We start from the raw sequence: 19,198 nt of genomic DNA, 5'->3' as shown, positions 1-19,198 counted from the left end.
ATTACATAATATGATATGTTCCTAATTTCTTTCTTTTTTGTTGTCTAATATTTTAGAATTAAAAAAAAAAAAAGGAAAATCTGAAAGCGTTTCTATTTTTTTGGGAGTCTTGATGAATGTAGATATATATATATATATATATATATATATATATATATATATATATACTCAGATACATTGTTGTATTGGGTTAGGAATCTATATATGAAAGAGTCCTTTATTAATTAACCAAATACAGAAACCTAAGTAGATTTAAAATCTAATTCCCAATTTAATTACTTTTTGAACTAATTTATATTTTATCCATTCAGTGTGCATAAAGGAGGAGGATAGCCTCTATCCTTTCTCTCTCTCTCTCTCTACTTTTTATTGTTTTCTTCTTCCTGTGAAGATATTGGAAAAAAAAATATAATAGAAATTAAATTACAAAAAACTAACAGGGCAAATAGATAATTTTTTTTTTTATTTTTTTGAAAAGGCAAATAGACAAATTTGTTCATAAATTCTTTTACGAAATCTAGGAGGAAGCGATTGGACTAAAGTAGTGCATTAGATATGATTAGACAATAATGTAACAGATTGAAACAACTATTATCCTAAATATATATCTACTTTTTTTTAATAATCTTAATCATGGGTATTTGATAATTTGATGGAATATATAGCTAAGTTCTTTATTGAATTAAGTTATAATTTAACCCATAAAAAGAAAAAAAAAGAGTTATAATTAACTTTTAAATCTATATAGTATACATATATAAATATATATATATATATATAGTTACAAAAGGAAAAAGAGGAAAACATAGGTTCAACCCCCCCCCCCCCCAAAAAAAAAAAAAAAAAAAGGAAAACGTAATTTCATTTGGGACAATAAATATTTCTATTAAAAAGAATATACAAAAATCATAACAAAAAAATTATAGAAAAATAGTTATAAAAATCATCAGTGTAATAAAACTAAAAATTATCCAAATTATTGAAAAATGAAAAATAATCACATAGTTTCAAAAAATAACTTCAAATTAATCAATACAAAAAAATAGAAATTTAAAAGGAATTTAACTTTTGAAAGGTTTAAATGTAAATTAAACAGCCAAATAGCAAAGAAATTGAAGATGAAGGGCTGTGAATAAGATTATTAAAAATTTGAATGATATTTTTGTATTTACCTTCAATTTTAGAGGTGGAAATGAAATATTTGGTTTTTATTTTCCCCTTTATTTTTTTTATTTTTTTTTTTTGGGTATCATAGTTAGATAAAAAATTTTCACAACATAATTTTGTATCACATATATAGTGAACATTTTTTTTTTTTTGTCAACACAGACGTAAAGATTTTCTAGAAGGATGATACTTAATATAAAATTGAAAATACATAAGTACAAAATTTATATAAAATTAAAAACCAAATTGAACTGGCCTTGCTGATAGGGTGGGGTCCAGAAAACACAAAGTTATATATGCATCTAAGTAATACAATATATAACGGAAATTCATTGTATAAATATTTACAATATCCTTTAAAAATAATTTTTTTTTTAAAAATCATGGTTTTATGTAATTAGTTTTAACAACGTTATTTTAATGTCGATAATTATCCTAAAAAAAAATTATATATATTCTTTTATATTTCGTACGATAAAAAAAAATGCATAGGTCGTACCATATAATAAATAAACCTCTGTGTCTGCGTGTGCGTGTACATGTGCATATGCGTGTGCTGTATATGTGTGTGCTCGCTGACAAATTAGAGCTGTCTGATATTGATTTTGATAATTCAGTTTACTTTTAGAGTTAAAGCCAGTTTAGAGTTATTTTTGGAGGTATAAAAATGTAAAGCGTTAAAAACACTTTTTACAGTGTTTGGTAAGAATTTAAAATCACTTTTCGCGATTTTATGGTAGAAGAAAATATTTATTTGGTGATTTTAGAAAAAAAAAATCAATTTTTAAATCATTTAAAGTGATTTTCAGGAATTATTCCCAAATAAACTCTTTTGCTTGTCATTTATTTAGAAGTTATATTTGACAAAAAAAAAAATGTTTAACAATGTATATCAATTTTATTTTTTAATACAGAAGATTTTATAATTGTTGGCAAAAAAAAAAATGGAAATTTAATAATTACCCCAGTCTCTCCAATATATATATATATATATATATCTTACTCCTGTCATATTTTTTTTTCTTTAAAAAAAGAACAATATTTTCCCATTTGTAAAAGCGAATTAATTTCATTTTTTTATTTGTCTTTTCGTTTTGAGATTTTTGTTAGCTGATGCTGTAATACAACTAGTGTTCCACTGTATAACAATTTGCAATATTTATATCTAAATACTCAAAATTAACCTTTTTTCCATTCACCACAACAAAATACTACAGTTCTCGATGTGGAGTGCAAAGAAGTTACATTAAGTCATTCATGGTTTTTAGGGCTTGACTCCCATTGAAAGATTGAAGAGAAGGGTATCACCTAGACTTAGAAACCAAATCCACTACATTAGCCACTTACGAAGAAGAGGCATGGAGAGACAAATGAATGCCTAAACGGGCTTTTTAAACTAACTCAAATTAGTACTGAGATAGTTCACTCTTTTTTTTACTTTACTTTTTTTTTTTTTTTAAATAATAATCTCAATTTTAAATCCCCATTTCTTATACCAACAACACACCAAAAAATAAAAATAAAAATAAGTTTCATCATCCATATGCATGTAGATTTGGAAAAAAAATAAATGATTTTTAAACCATCTATTTTTATGTGATTTTTTTATTATAAATTTTTGATATATAGGTCAGAATTATTTCATATAATTATAAAATAATTAATATAATTTAATATTTTAATTTTTTTATTATAATTTTTATCACGTATAATAAAATTTATATTAAAAAAAAAAAAAAGAAACTAGAAGAAGATAGACGACGAAAGATCACCTAATTTATCTGCGTAGAGTTGCATTCTTACATCTCCATCAATGTGTTGACATTATTAGAATAGCAACAAATTTTACTTCAAATTGATATTAGCAGCTTATATAATAGGCTACATGGATATTGCAGTCTAACCTTAAAAAGTGCCAAAAACAGAGCCTTTCCTCCAAAAACAATGGTTGCATGTTGGGTATACTTAAGGTACTAAGGTCGATTAGTTTCTCCTCTCCATGAATGCATAGCAGGGTCCTCACTTTCTATCTCAAACAAGATACAAAAGTTAAAAAGTGTAGGTGAGAGAATTGACAGAAAAAAGGTTTTGAGGAAAAACTTTTTTTAGTTTCAAGAGGAACAGAATTACAGGAAATTGGATAAACCCGAAACTTTACCAGTCTGATGTTTGACATGTTCAAAAACTTCAGTAGGGAAACAATCGTTTTCTGAGTATGTAATAATCCAAGCCCTGGTTTGTTAAAATTTTTGAAATGGTTAGAAGAGGAACAAAGATGGTAATGATAAATGAAATGGGAAATTGTATTTGAAGAAGCAGGAAATTAATAAGAAGGGATTTGATTATTGACTTTAAATTAAGTACTTAGGACAAGCAAATGGTTGCAATTTTCATCTCCGTTGCTACTATTATCTTTAACTAGGCCAATCTTCAATCGTAGTTTTGCCTTGGACATCTTTGCGTTCGTTGGAATGATACTGTCCTCTAACTCCGTAGGCATGGTAACCCAAGTCCTTGCACAGAACTTGATGCTAAAGATGTAATGCTATCTAAGTCCTACAAAAAACAGACAAGTAATCAGGCTAAGACATCATTTCATTCCACGCATGATCTAATACGAGGAGATATTATTTTCCTGTTTATTTCTTTTTGAAGCACCTGCTGCAAATTGATACACCTCCAAATTATCCTCGCCCTTATTATTAGTTGCAGATTTTAATAATTTTCTCAACTAGTAATCTCACATTGAAATCATTAGAGACATGCACCCACATTCTCAAATCAAAATGCTTGTCGACCTTCTCATCGTTAAACGCTAGCTAGCTGAGCAAGTGTAGTTTTTCCTAACCCTCCTTTACCATTAACTATTGCAATCACTGATACATTCTCTTCAACATGGTCACCCAACTCCTCCTTCTAGTGACAAGTACTCTAGTCTCTTCAATTCTCTCCTCCAAATTGAAGTTTCTTCTATCATCTCTAATAATAGCTAGTTCTTCCTCTATTGCTTTTAATTTGAGACCCAGCTTGCGTCGAAATGCAACTTGGTTTGAGGATGAGAAGAAATTGCATACCTTTCCTTCTAAGAGAACGATTATTTTGTAGACAATATCTGAGCTTCACTTTGCCATTTATTTATGCGGCCTTTTACCATTTCTCTATGAGTTGAAATTAATAATTCAAAATGCAGCAAATGTGATAACATTAGACATCATTTTGTTTAGCTTGGTGGGGTTGGTGGCCCAATAATCTATTCAGTAAGTAGAACATCCATCCATGTGCTGCTTCTGATCCTTGGATATGGAAAAATAAAAAAAAACCAAAAAGACAGACATCAAAAACCAACGAATACTGGTCTTTTTATTTAATCCAAGTTCTTGAGTAGTTTGGCTTTAAAGGTTCTTAAGATTCTGTCTTGGTTTGACTAATATTTCAACGATTCAATTTGATTAAATCTGCGGTGGAATGTGTTTGTCAAATTAAATAAAAGAATATAAATCTACCATTATTTTATTATTCAGTTTAATAGAACGGTTAGCTTGATATATTTATTATATTAATAGTGCTGAGCACATGATTGTAATCTTTATGAAGCATGATGGTACCGGAATAAAAAAGATGATAACAAATAAAAAAATTATGATCTATAAGGTGGGAAAGTAACATAGAATAGCACAAATTCAACAAGAAACATAAAAAATATTACATTGTTGAAACTTTTTCAAATGACCAAAAAAAAAAAATATATACATATATAGAATGAGCTGTATAGTTCTCACTTTAGGCCTGGCCCAAAATTGCTACTATTAGTTAAAGCCCTATGTAATGAATACGGGTCGAATAATTATTCGTATCACACCACCCGACCCTTATGTATCACTGTACCACCAAAATTTACCAACGTACAGTCAAAGCCATTCCCAACGCCGTTCAGCTTATAGTTGGGGGACGGGTAGCTTCTCAAGCTTCAAGGCAGTTTCCATGGATGCTAAAATTGTTCTCTCTAAACAAATTTTGATCCTCACAGTATTGCCCTTCTCGGTAATGACTTCGAAAAGAAGCACCTTTTTGCATATTGTTTGCTCTTGCACACTGTTTGGCTGCAGGGAAAAAGGAGGAAAAAGGAAGAATTTTCCTTTTGTATTGTTTTTTGGAATCCAATGTTTAATCTTTCCTTCTAATTCAAACATTCATCTTTGAGGTTTTGGGATTTGGGGAGATGGAGACCTTAAAAAGCCGACGGAGTGACCGATTTATATCAGTGTCGTTCTTGCGTTTTCTCAGCAACCAAACAAATTTTTTTTTTTTTAATTCATTTTTCATTCAAACACATGATCTGAAGTTTTTCATTAATAAAAAAAATGTCTTTCTTGATGGGTATCAGGTCTTAGGGCATGAAATTGTGAATTCAGGGCAGTACCCATTGGTAGTGAGCACATGGCCCTTTGTAGAGGCTGTTAGAGCTGCTTGGAAGGCTGTTGATAGTGGGTTTTCTGCTGTGGATGCTGTCGTTGAAGGTTGTTCGGCTTGCGAGGAACTCAGGTGCGATGGAACAGGTGGGTCCTTGAATTCTGTAGCTATGGATATAATTTACAGGGTATCTTCTTTTTTTGAAGTGTATCATTTCCAGTAATTTTTGCATTTAGATTGTAAAAAAAAGGGGGAAAAAAAAATCTTTGGCTTTAATTGTTCATGTCCTTGATATTGTATATTCTCTATACATTTGCATTCAAGAGGTGGCAAATTGTTTCATTCACAGTCATGCACTCATGCTTTACGCGAGGACATTGCAAAGCAGCTGATTGTTCTTTACTTTTTGGTGTCGTGTATGTCATGTTTAATGTCTTCAATTTGCTCAAATCAAGAAGGATCACCATTTCATAGGCGTAGAAGCGTATGGCTTTTTCAAGAGTCGCTTAGTATACCAATGAGAAATCTCATTTGTGACTGCATATATCCAAGTGAATTCTTAATCAGAAATTCAAAATAGTCATATAACCAGCGAATTGCATAACTTTTCATGTTAAAGTTTAGTACTTAACTTTCTGTTTTATTTAAGCAATGTTTATTTCCCAGATAGAAAATTGTGAAGCATGCTTAAATCTTTAATAACATAGGATGACAAGAATTACATTGACATGACTTTGTGATGGAAACAGTTGGGCCTGGTGGGAGTCCAGATGAGAATGGAGAAACTACAATTGATGCAATGATCATGGATGGGGTAATCACCTTTCACTTGTTCCCTTAGTTGCTTTTTCTTTTTTGCTATTTTCTCATGTCAACTTATATGCATCCAAATGACAATCTGCTTCTGTTTTGGTAAGGAAATGCATAGGTGACAATGGAGGTTGGTGCTGTTGCTGCTATGAGGTATGTCAAGGATGGCATCAAAGCTGCTAGATTAGTGATGCAACATACTGAACATACTTTGCTTGTTGGTGAGAAAGCATCAGCCTTTGCAATTTCAATGGGTCTTCCGGGACCATCTAACCTTAGTTCTTCAGAATCTATGGAGAAGTGGACTAAATGGAGAGAAAATCACTGCCAACCTAATTTTTGGAAAAATGTTGTACCACTCGGCAGTTGTGGCCCCTATCATGCAAAGAGCCTTCTGAGCCCTAGTGACAGTACATGTTCCAAAGCCACTCTGGTGGGAAGCATCAAATCCAGACCATCTCATATTGGTATTCACAACCATGATACCATATCAATGGCGGTTATTGATAAAGTAAGTTGCTGATCATAACAGGGCTTATTTAAAATATATTAATCTTGATTAACTCCATGTTTTCTTATCTAGTTGGGTCAAATCGCTGTTGGTACATCAACTAATGGAGCTACCTTTAAGATCCCAGGGAGGTAAGTCATATTGAGGCCTCCTATTGAGCTACCACTCTCATACTTATGGTAGAATTTTTACTCATAAACCTTGGCATTATTTGCCGAAAATCTACTTGCTGTTATCATTGTTTTAGTAAACCATGTTAAATCAGGTTCTTCTTTAGAAAGAAATATAGGGCTCAAATTAGCTTTCCATCCATTCATATATTTTGGGTTACTACAAAAAATTGATTTGAGTAATGATCAGCAAACAAATTTACTGCTTTGAGTCCTTGTAACAAGTCACCAGAGGCAAGATTTTGTGAATGCAGGGTAGGTGATGGACCCATTGCAGGATCTGCAGCGTATGCTGATAGCAAAGTGGGTGCTTGTGGTGCCACCGGGGATGGTGACATCATGATGCGTTTCCTTCCATGGTAATGCAAAAGAAAACTTGTCCAAATCTTCTTTGCTAAGTTCTTTAGGTTGTGTTTTGAATCTTAAAATTCTATTTTATCTGATTTTCAGTTATCAAGTTGTGGAGAGTATGAGATTGGGGATGGAACCTAAGCTTGCAGCCAAGGATGCAATATCAAGAATTGCAAGAAGGTTTCCCGATTTCGTAGGAGCTGTATTCGCCATCAACAGGGACGGCATGCATGCAGGTGCCTGCCATGGATGGACATTTCAATACTCTGTAAGAAGCTCAGACATGGAAGATGTGAAGATCTTCACCGTGCAACCCTGAACATTTTCATCTCTATACAAATAAAATGCTTTGTGTGTTCTTCCTGAAAAAAATCATCAAAGTCTTATCCATCCATTATTCAATTATACAATGTAACTTATCACATTTCCTGAAAACAATATGTATCATCTGATTTATTGTTTGTTAAATTAATAGATCTTTACGATTTATGTTCCAACCAGCATAATCATAATCATGGCTTTCTTTTAAATATTTATAATTTATTAACTTGCAACAAAATATTGTTCTTTTTTTTTTTTTTTTGCTATTCTATATAACAGAGTGATTTCTAAATACCACATGGTTTTTAATAATTTTATAGGTGTCACTTTAATACATAATGAAAATTTAAAAAATAATAAAAATAAGAAGAAGAAAAATAAAAATTTTAAGGATGCGACATGTCGTGTGGAGCAAAAAGTCGACGAACCGTTATGAAGTTAACGGTCACAATCCCATGTACAAATGACGACAATAGTAAAGGGTACGATGGGGCATGGAAGTGACAAATCGGGTTTCTGACAAACCGACCCGAAGCGTGGTAATAGAAAAATGATCTCGTTGAGTCACGACTGAAGCGAAGAATAAACGACTTTGACGCATCTTCTCTAATGGGTATTTGCTAATTCTAAAACCCATTAACGGATATTTCAATTCAGACTGAAAATTTTCCTTTTTTATTTTATATATAATATATATATATATATATATATTTGGGGTTCAGATTCGTCTGAGAATGTTCTCGGCAGCCCTTGCTGTAGAATTGGAGCGTGTTATTATATAAATTTTCTTTTATATATATATTTATATATAGAACCTCTCGTGAATGGAAGGAGACGGAGATGATTGTTTAATAGGAGAGAATTCCGACCCTCATTTACAGTTTGGTGGAGAAGCAACGCCTCTGAGCTCCACCATTTTCTTGGATCAGGTTGGGGAAGTCATTCTCACCTGCAATTCTGATGGGCTGTCTTGGAAATGTGTTGAACCTTTTTCCAAAGTAAGTTTTTTTTTTTTTTTTTTTTTTTTTTGTACTTTTCTCTCTTTTTTTTTAATTGTGTTTTTATCTTCAAAATCATTTCTTTTTCGTACTTTCGGCTTGTCTGTGTAGATTGGTAGTTTTTTATTTATTTATTTATGTATTTATATTTGATGGTTTTTTTGTTTTTTGCATTATGTTTCTATTTTCTGATTATTATTATTATCTTCTTTCTATTACAGTTTCTGCATAATTTTTGATGTATTGGTCAAGAAAGCTGTAGATTTTTGTTAAGAGAAAACTAATTTTCTTTTGGGTAAAAAGCCAAAAAAAAAAAAAAAAAAAAAAAAAACTATTATTTGTGCTGGAGATGGTCTTGTTTTATTACTACTTGGATAGGCCGTTGAAATTTCGATCACTGATTTGCTGAGTAGCATACGGGGCAGAAAAATATTTTTTTGGCTTTCAGATTTCATTCTGAGACATGAAATTGCTAGGGTCAGCTATGTTTTATATTACTAGCCTGGTTTTGATCCATTATAAGTTGATTTTGCATAGTTTTTGGATGTAAGAATTTTGATTGTGGAAGGATTTTGGAGGGGTTTATTTTATTTTTTTTTAAATTTTTTTACCTCAAATTAAGAGCTTAAAGTTTTAGTACGACATATAGAACTGAAGTTCTCGCTTTTTTGCTAGTGAAAAACATTCCTTATGAAACGCAATTTGATTTTGCCATTTTGGAAAATAAATCTTCATTTAAACTTGAAGTTATTGTCTATAAAAGTGCTTCATGCCTGTGTAATCTTCTGTATAGGCAAGTTAATAGAATTACAAAAAAAAGATCTGCATTCGGGTTTTCTTGGTAGTTTTTGATTTTGGGACGGATATAATCATTGGTCATCTTATTGTGGTTGAATGCTTATTTTTGTTGTTTGATTATATTATATTAGAGACAGAGGATGGCATTTGATTTCATGGCTTCTTAGATTTTCTAAGTACAAAATGTTGTTACTAAATCATTTTGTTACTCCCAACCAACCTTTGAATATTCTTTCTTATCGTGGGACAGGATGAATCAACTTGTTTAGGCATCAAACGTGATTCAAAGGTTTCTACCAACATCAAGTTCTCTGATTTATATGCTGTTGAATTCATAAATTATGGTATTATTCGTGGATCAAATCTTCCGAATGCTGGAAGATTTCTTTTGGGTCACAACTTTGAGGTTTGTCCATTTCCTCTATTTTTTTTTTTTTTTTCTTTTAATGTACTTTTCAGTCCTTCATATAGAAATAATGTTTGGTGGCACATGTTTCTAATTGGTGCAGATGTATCGCTTCACGGTGCATGGTTTCCATAGGTCGAAGACGCGATCATCTCTTTGGGTCCCGTCTGTGTTTACATTTGGTCTTGACAATCTGCAGACATGCCAGATGTGGGTGAATCGAATTAATTCTTCTCTTGCTCTGCAAGTAGGGAGACCAAAGAATCTTCTGGTATGTTTTGTAAATGGCAAGCATTATTTCTTATCAGTTCTCTGGTCCTTGTGTCTTTTGGTTGGTTGATCAAATTAAACATAAAGCTGTGAAACCTTTTTTCCAGAATTTTTTTCATCTTGACTAGGTTTTTATTAATCCAAAGAGTGGGAAAGGTCATGGCTACAGAGTTTGGGAAACTGTGGCTCCTATATTCACGCGTGCAAAGGTGAAAACAAAGGTAAACCTTAGTATACTTTGTAAACATTTGATTTGTGAGTATGACATCTCCCGTTATAATACATAGGCACCCAATTCTGTTATTTATTGCTGATGATTACTTTAAGACTTTTTCATATGCGTCTATAGTGAAAGTTACTGGACTGGCTTGGATCATGTGCATCTTTGCATCCGTTAACATTATGTTCCTTTCTATGTGAATTCTTGAGGAATATGGCTAAATTTTCAAACATCTTAACCTTAGTTAAAGTTCAGAGTGGAAGGCTCTCTATTGGTTTGTTTTTTTCTTTTGAGTTTTCATCGACGTTGGTTGCTTAGTGACTTTAAAAGGTCTTAGGATAAGTGTGGCAATTGTGGATGGAGTTTAGTTCATTAGTTTGTGAAATTTATCGTTTCCGTTTGTGGTTGTTGACAAGTCTAAATTAGGTTGAATTTCTTAGGTAACATTTTGCGACAGTAAATATATGTCAGCTGGTTAATTTATAATCCTATTCTTGTTACTAATGATTATGGGTTAGGCTACATATGGTTACAATCTGAAAGACAAATGCTGAAACAGCACTTGATTGCAACTTTCAATTCATTTGCAAGGACCTAATAGATTCTGGTACGCAGAAGTGGTTCTCAATTTTCTTTCCTATAGGTCTATGTAACTGAAGTGACTTCCTTTCAGATAGCTAAAATTTAACTAATCTACTACCTAGAAGTTTACATAATGTCTATTATGTCAAGTCCTTTGGCATACCTTGTTAGATAATTGTTGTAAATCACTTTTGTTAACTATCCATGAATCCCAAAGGCTTAATGTATGTACACTACCCTTGACATGTAGGCTTATCTAATATCAGCACAAAAACAGAAATTTAAGTTCAGAGGCTTTGACACAATACTGGATAGCAATAGGGCTTTCATACCAAATACACTCTTAACTTCATTTCCTGCAGTTTGAGGCATATATGAATTTTCATGGTTGTGGAACTACCATAGCTTTTTAGACTTTGAGTGGTTATTCTAACTGTTGAATAACAGAATTTGAAATTTTATAGACGCTTAGTGGATATAAATATTGCCTGTGTTAATTTGATGCAATTGTAATACATGTTGTCGAAGGTCGTATATTGATTCTTCGTTTGTTCTTCCATCAGGTGATTGTGACACAGAGGGCAGGACAGGCATTTGATGTGATGGTGTCTACCTCAAATAGGGAGCTCAATTCATATGATGGAGTTGTCACTGTTGTAAGTTCCTTATGTTTACTTCTTTCTCTGTGTTTACGTTTAGTTTTTGGTCCATTGATATGTAAAGCTTAAATCAGGCAAACAATCTTATGTCCATAGACTTTTTACATGCAAGGAAGCCATTCTCTCTTTCTTCCCTCTCCCTGTTTTGTGTTGTATGTTCTCCATGAAAAGTCACACTGCCTATGTAAACTCTGCATATTACCAATTGTGCAGGGAATTATGCAAGGGTGTTGGTTGTTGTGTTTGTTTAGGAAGATTCTGTTCTACTTTGTTCAGTGTGCTCTGTATGACAAAAAGTCAATTAAGTAAATTTCCAGGTTTTTCCATGAGTTTGAAGTGATTTGTTTTTTTTTTTTTTTCCCCCTTTAGGGAGGTGATGGCTTTTTCAATGAAATTCTTAATGGTTTTCTTAAATCAAGGCATAAAGCATCTTATCCACCAGCTCCTTCAGATTTTATTCATTCTCTTGAGTGCAATGGAAGTTTTGTTCTTCATGATCCAATTGAAACAGCAGCTACTTCTTTTGCTGTTGATGATGAATCTCTTCTATCAAGTTCTATACATAATGGAATGGAGTCCACAAATTTCAGTATGTACCATAATAACTCTAATTCCATCCATATGAAGCTTTGGATTTGATTTGTAGTTTTAACAGGCTGTTGGCTGACAAATCACTTGGATGTATATGAAATTACAGGAAACGAAGATGGTTCTTGCAGCACAGGTTAGTTTTTCTCGTATTTTACAAACTGTAGTTCTTACATGTTCTGACAGCATACTATGTTGTAATTGTTGCTCTCAACCCTGGGGTATTCTGTTCTATGGTGAGTTTTTCTCTTTTCAGCAATGTGATAATGGCTTTCTTTTCCTGTTCTGAAATCCAGACCAAGATCCAGAGTTTCCCCCCCAGAATGAGTGGTTTAGATTTGGAATCATTCCTGCAGGTTCAACAGATGCGATTGTGATGTGGTATATTCTTGCTCTAATACTCTTATGTTGAACTGTATACCATGTGTTGGATGCTGGAAAATGGTTGAAAGTCCTTCTTTAAAAGTCAAATTAAAAATCCTACAATGCCCTGAAGGTATTAGAAGTTATCAAACTATCAAAACACTAGAAGGATGTATCGAAGAATATCTTGCAGAAGCAATAGCTAATAGAAAATTGTTGATAAATAGATTAAAGGAGACTTGATTTGGGGACCCAACAAGCAAATGAAGAATTTAAGAAACCTTGATGTTGAACAGACTGGAATGGATTTAACATGGTGTGCTCACTTTCTCTTTTGCAGTACTACTGGAGCTCGAGATCCTATAACATCTGCATTGCACATTGTCCTGGGTAAAAGGGTGTGCCTTGATATTGCTCAAGTTGTAAGGTGGAGAACAACATCTACATCAAAAGTTGAACCTTGTGTTCGCTATGCAGCTTCTTTTGCTGGGTAGTTTCTCATATTACTTGTTACTGGTTCTATGAGGTGCTTTATTTGCTTTTGCGTATAGGTAGAATTGCAGGGCAGAAACTTCTATACTGGCTCTTATTTGTTGGCTGAGTCATGTCAAACTTTCTCTTGGTTCAGTTTCTCTTTCCTAGAGAAACTAGAGGTCGCTATAATATACCTCCCTTTGTTAAGATATCTCTTGTCCTTCCTGAATCCTTTTTGTCATCATGCTCCGCATTGCATGTTGTTGACATGGCCACTTTAATTTACTTGACATGTCCTTATTCTATACTTGATAACTTTACTTCTGAATCTTCTGTTATAGTTCTTGAATTCCATAATAAACATTGAATACTGAAAAGTGCTCCACCTTTCACATCAGTGGTATAAGTTCCATGGGCACATCCATGTAGAAGCCACTTGTATATCTGTTTGCCTCTACACATCCATGTGGCAGCTACTTGTCTCTCTGTTTGCCTCCACTTGTTTTTTTCTTAAATACATGCTATTACCAAATACAGATTCCCAGATTTTGACTTCAGTTATCTTCATATTCTTTTTTGTCAAAATCTGTTGTTACAATGTGCAAGCATGTCTAATCATGTTCCTCATATCATTATGAAATCTGTTTGTATCTTATGATAGTTTCTGCTACTTATTATTTGAATTCTAGTCTGTACTTCCTGTTTCTCCTACGTTATATTTGAATTCTAGTCTGTACTTCTTGTTTCTGCTACTTTATATTTGAATTCTAGTCTGTACTTCCTGTTCCGCTTAATTAATGGTCTTGTAAACCATCATATGGATGGAATTATGCTTTTTGCCTATTGTGTTACAAAATTTACAGTTAGTTTAAGTGCTTTTTGCATATTGTGTTACAAAATTTACAGTTAGTTTAAGTGCTTTTTGCATATTGTGTTACAAAATTTATAGTTAGTTTAAGTATTTTCTCTTCTAAATTCTTATGCCTGATTCTATTAGGTATGGGTTCTATGGAGACGTCATTACAGAGAGTGAGAAATACCGCTGGATGGGTCCCAACCGTTATGATTGTGCAGGAACAAAGGTGTTTTTGAAGCACAGGTACATCACCTAGTGGTCATTCTATTTTGTTTATTGTGTTCCAATATCTGATGAGCTAAAATTTCTGTGGCATGGTGTTGCAACTATCTGAGTGATACTTTCTCTTAACTCTTTGGAAGACATGCTGAATTGTTTAAAGTGACTCCCCATGTTTATAAACTTGTTTATCGACTTATAGCTTAGATATAAGCAAAACAGTGCAATGGATACGTTCGATTACTACCATTCAATTCTGATTTAGTCATTAGCCTGTGATGAGCTCTGACTTCCTCTTAAAATGCATTAAAAGTGTTCTACGTAAGTGGTTTATTGAATCGCAAAAATCATTAGCATGATTTCTTTGGACATAGAGACTTTATGGTCTGTCTTTTGACTAACCTCTGATTTTATTTTTGGGCATACATCCTCAGAGTTTTGTTTCATAATCTGTTTGGGGAGTTGGAACCAATGTGATGTTCTAATTCCATTTCAGTTCAATTAATGACATTCTTTTGATAATGATCTTTCCCCTATCGTTCAGTTCCTATCAGGCAGAAGTGGCATATCTAGAAGTCAAAAGTGAAGAAACAAATCCAACTGCAAAAGGTAATCTGGCCAGTCTAGTACAAGCATTGGGCAGTCCGAATGTATCTGAAAGAGTGGTTTGCCGTGTTAACTGCAATGTTTGTAGCATGAAGCCAATGGACACATTCGCCTGTGGTAGCCAACCTCCAGGAGAAACAAGATGGGTGACATCGAAAGGGCGTTTTCTTAGTGTTGGTGCTGCCATCATCTCTTGCCGAAATGAAAGGGCACCAGATGGTCTTGTGGCTGATGCCCACCTTTCAGATGGTTTCTTGCATCTCATATTGATTAAAGAGTGTCCTCATGCTTTTTATCTCTGGTAATATAGCCTCTCTCTCTCTCTCTCTCTCTCTGGATAGGTTCTTAATTGCTATGATTTGGCAAGTTTACTACTGTGGTAATATAAACTCATCCAAATGAGTTTGTTGAACACATTCATCTTTTTGCTTGCCATTTCCTGGATCGTCCTGTTTATTTCTGAGCTGTTAAGAACAATTTCCATACCTGAAGTTTTTGGTGCTACGATTGACATACAGGCATCTAACCGAGCTAGCAAGGAAAGGTGGAAACCCCTTGAAGTTTGACTTTGTGGAGCATCACAAGGTAATTTTCTTACCATGCTTATACTATCTTTATGTTCCCTTTCATCTCTTTTCTAATATTTTTATCTTCTGTTTACAGACCCCTGCTTTTACATTTACTTCTTTGGGCAAACAAAGCATGTGGAATGTGGATGGCGAGGTCCTTCAAGCGCACCAACTGTCAGCTCAAGTTTTTCAAGGCCTTATTAGCTTATTTGCAACTGGTCCTGAAGTCTAACAGAGGTCCTCCCAGAGGAGCTTCTTCATAGGCCATCAGATCACCCAATCTACACAATTTTGTGGCCATGACCTTCGTACGACCTAATTATATTCTTTATATCGGCCAAAAGTGTTGGGGACGGATGGATGAAGGTTGGGGAGTACAAGTTGTTACATATTGCTATTATGTATATTAGCAAAAAGAAAATGAGTAGTTTTTATATTATATTATATTTATACCTTCCATTTTGAAGAGGCAGGCCAATGTTAAGAGTATAGCAAATTGTCATCGTTTGATTAAGAAAGAATACAGTTTGGTGCCCCTTTTTTGAAAGGCACTTCTTCCATTGTCATCTTTTTGTAAACTTCATATTTCGCCCTTTTTAAAGGTTTATTTATCTATATATGTAGGTTATATTATTCTAACATAACTCACGAAATAATGAAACTTGATCACTTAATAACCATCTTGGTGCTCCTAATATTACTCCTTAACAAAATTCTATAAATAGGTATCAGTAGTGTCACATAACACTTTTTTTTTTCTTTTTTCTTTTTTCTTTTTTTTTTGATAAAAGCTATAAATGCTATTTTTTTTACCAAAAACATTTATTAAATAAAATATGTTAATATATTATTGATTATGATATATTTTAAATGTGGATAAGTGAAAGTAATCCTTTGTTTGGATGAGTGATTATGAAGAAACAAATCAATACAATATGGCTAAATAAATTTGGTAAATAATGAAGAAACAAATCAATACAATATTGTTAAATAAATTTGGTAAACAATGTGGCCACTCTAACATTATAGAATCGGAATTACAAAGCCACTCCATAAAATTCATTGAATAACATTATAGAATCGGAATTACAAAGCCACTCCATAAAATTCATTGAATAAAGCCATTTTGGTAAAATTATTAATTCACCTCTAATTGTAAAATCATGTTCTATGGTAACAGCTCTAATGCCAACGCTATTAAATTTAACTGTTCGGTTTATTCTCCAGAGACAACAAAATAAATAAATAAAATATATAGAATGGATGCTTTGTGGAGTTGGACTATATATATTAGGAAAGATCCTACAGATACTTGGATATCAATTATGATACGTTAATGTTTCCTAATCTGTATAGACCTATTTGGTTTTCCTTATTTATTTGATTTATCAGGAATGTAGGAGACGGTATAGGGAGTGGCAGTAGTGATCAATGGTTGTGCGTTTTCTGGCGGAAGACCTGAGACTTTTCTTGGGAAACAAGCAACCAAACAAAACTCTCTTCTTCGGAATTTCCACACCTCCATAGATGCACAAACTCCAAAACCCATCTCTTGCATTGCAAATTGCAATGTCTACATCATCGGAGTAAGATCTCTCTCTCTCTCTCTCTCTCTCAAACACATGCATACATATATATATATATATATATATGAACATGTAAAACATATATTCCAAAGATTCATATATTCTCCAACTGTTTTTTTAAGTTTGAATGCAGAATCGATTACAAATTCTTTTATATTCTTTCTTTAACCCGAATATACATACAATTTCACTTTATCCTTTTTGGCAAAGAAAATTCTACCTTCTCTACTATTTTGGTTTCTTTTCAAACAAAGTGAAGATCATGAAAACAGATTAAGCAAGAAATCCGGCCCCAACCCAAAGATTTCATCTAATTGTTCCATGAATTATTCGTGATATGGAATTTGTTATACGTTAATATGATTAATGAGACTCATTATATTGAAACAAAACTTGATTTTTTTTTTTTATTGGATGAACTTTCCTCTAATTGTATATTATTGAGAGGCAGGTATTATCGGTCGCTTCAGCCAGTGAGCAAGACCTATGGAGTAGCCTGTGTGATGACCAGGGCTGCATTTTATCTGAAACTCTATAATCCTTGGAAGATTGCACTAGATTATGGCCTTGTCTTAAAACGTTTTCAGGTAAATTCAAGAAAATATTTCATACAATCTTTATAATTTCAAGAGCTAGCAATATCTTTCTGTCTTCATTGAGAATTGGCTAAAGTAGTAGGTATATATTAATTTGCTAATTATACTGCAGGTCTGGAGACTCATTACAAATTTCTTCTTTCTGGGTCCATTTTCAGTGGAATTTGCTTGGCGTCTTATCATGATGTAAGAAGGCCTAGTCTCTTTCTTTTAAAAGCATATATAAATCCTCTGATAGATAATGATAATTATGACTAATATGAATGATGGATTTTTTGCTTTTTTTTTTTTTTTTTTGTACTTCTTTTCAATTTCATAGGGCAAATTATGGGGTGTCATTGGAGAGGGGAACTTTCAACAAAAGAACAGCAGACTATCTATGGATGTTGATATTTGGAGCAGTCACTTTTGGCATGTAATAAGAGGCCAATATTGTTGGATTTTCCGGTCAAATATTTGATCAGAACGTAATTTTTGAAAGTAATTTGAGGGATTGTAAAGGATGATTATGAAAAGTAATGTTTGATAATAGGTGATGTCTCTGGTTCCAACATAAACAATGTCTTACATGGGAAAGCTAGCACTTGATTTAATATATGGAATTCCATTGATGCCAGACATTTTAGGATGGTTGCAGGCCATCTATACTACTTTCTCACTTTGATTCATCCTCTTGCTGGGGGTAATTACATTTTCAAGACTACCTCTGGGTGTATCCTTTTATTTCTTATACTATACTCTGTTTTTTTTTTTTTCTTTTTTTTTTTGGGAAAAAACTTTATTCTTAGAGTTAGATGGTCTTATTTTTTTGTAAAATCCTAATATGTTTATGTAATTATCTGCTTGACCATATTTGATTTATAGCACTAATCCATAGGTTGTGGCAAAAAACAGCTTCAACACTAGCATTTTTTGTCATGTGGTTTGAATATATATTCCCATCTAAGTTGGACTGTCTGTATGCCATAAACTTTCTCAGACTATAGCCTATGTCTACTAAACTTGTAGCCATTTGACACATCTTTACTAGGTAACCCGACATGTTTAATTGCGTAAGAAAAGATTTCATGCAGTACAAAATTAAAAATTTACTTATTAAAGAGTACTGCCATGAGTCATTTGAAAATCCCACCCGCTAAATCCAAATACTATCATTAACTTAGTGGTTAAACTTTCTCCACGTAAGCATTATCTGATTTAATTAAATCAGGAATTCCTTAATAAAAGATTTATCATATATATGGATAGTCTTTCAAGGAGCGGTGGGAGACATACATGCCATAAACTATGTTTGGATGTATGCCTCCTCCAAATTGTTTGTTATATTCTACTTTTACTAAAGGGCAGGCAACATGCATTCCACCGTCAATATATAAAATAAAAAATTTATAAGATGTATATGCATAACCAGGGTTTATGGGATCTATGTCGTCTACCATTTAGTCCACTGTAGCAGGGCTATATATATATATATATATATATAACAATTCTATACTGTAAAAATTACAATTTTTTAAAAAACTATTATTTTTATCTAATAGTATTAACCATGATTTTTTCAAAAACCATCATTTTTGTAAATATCTGCACCATAAAAACACTTCGGTGTGTATATATATATATATATATTTATATATATGTATATATATAATATCTACACATTATATA

At 32.7% G+C, this 19,198-nt stretch overlaps 2 protein-coding genes and 1 pseudogene across 6 annotated transcripts; all 3 read left to right on the top strand.

Annotated features, from left to right (window-relative positions):
* Positions 1 to 5,051: 5,051 nt before the first annotated feature.
* LOC107414164 (probable isoaspartyl peptidase/L-asparaginase 3) lies at positions 5,052 to 7,916 on the top strand. 2 transcript variants are annotated; one of them, XM_016022261.4, is made up of 7 exons: positions 5,052 to 5,208; positions 5,552 to 5,723; positions 6,327 to 6,391; positions 6,506 to 6,898; positions 6,971 to 7,029; positions 7,323 to 7,427; positions 7,519 to 7,916. In XM_016022261.4, exons 1-7 carry the CDS (start codon positions 5,149 to 5,151, stop codon positions 7,736 to 7,738), a joined length of 1,074 nt encoding a protein of 357 aa, XP_015877747.3. In that variant the 5' UTR covers positions 5,052 to 5,148; the 3' UTR covers positions 7,739 to 7,916. The 2 variants fall into 2 exon arrangements, with proteins under 2 accessions (XP_015877747.3, XP_015866851.3); XM_016011365.4 differs by lacking the exon at positions 5,052 to 5,208 and having other exon boundaries at positions 5,648 to 5,723; positions 6,495 to 6,898.
* Positions 7,917 to 8,323: 407 nt separating this feature from the next.
* Positions 8,324 to 15,929, top strand: LOC107404404 (ceramide kinase). Of its 4 annotated transcripts, none has more exons than XM_048470398.2 (13): positions 8,324 to 8,738; positions 9,787 to 9,942; positions 10,046 to 10,213; positions 10,341 to 10,433; positions 11,578 to 11,670; positions 12,043 to 12,262; positions 12,371 to 12,397; positions 12,555 to 12,642; positions 12,965 to 13,114; positions 14,096 to 14,197; positions 14,718 to 15,080; positions 15,298 to 15,364; positions 15,443 to 15,929. In XM_048470398.2, exons 1-13 carry the CDS (start codon positions 8,565 to 8,567, stop codon positions 15,578 to 15,580), a joined length of 1,839 nt encoding a protein of 612 aa, XP_048326355.1. In that variant the 5' UTR covers positions 8,324 to 8,564; the 3' UTR covers positions 15,581 to 15,929. The 4 variants fall into 4 exon arrangements, with proteins under 4 accessions (XP_048326355.1, XP_048326354.1, XP_048326353.1 ...); XM_048470397.2 differs by having other exon boundaries at positions 12,329 to 12,397; positions 12,558 to 12,642; XM_048470396.2 differs by having other exon boundaries at positions 12,329 to 12,397.
* Positions 15,930 to 16,917: 988 nt separating this feature from the next.
* On the top strand, positions 16,918 to 18,436 carry LOC107404408 (derlin-1-like; annotated as a pseudogene).
* The last annotated feature ends 762 nt before the right edge of the window (positions 18,437 to 19,198 follow it).

The sequence above is a fragment of the Ziziphus jujuba genome, chromosome 8 (assembly GCF_031755915.1).
Source record: "Ziziphus jujuba cultivar Dongzao chromosome 8, ASM3175591v1".
In the NCBI taxonomy this organism is placed as follows: Eukaryota; Viridiplantae; Streptophyta; class Magnoliopsida; order Rosales; family Rhamnaceae; genus Ziziphus; species Ziziphus jujuba.
Note: the sequence above shows the minus strand (reverse complement) of the source record. Positions and strands in the feature narration are given on the sequence as shown.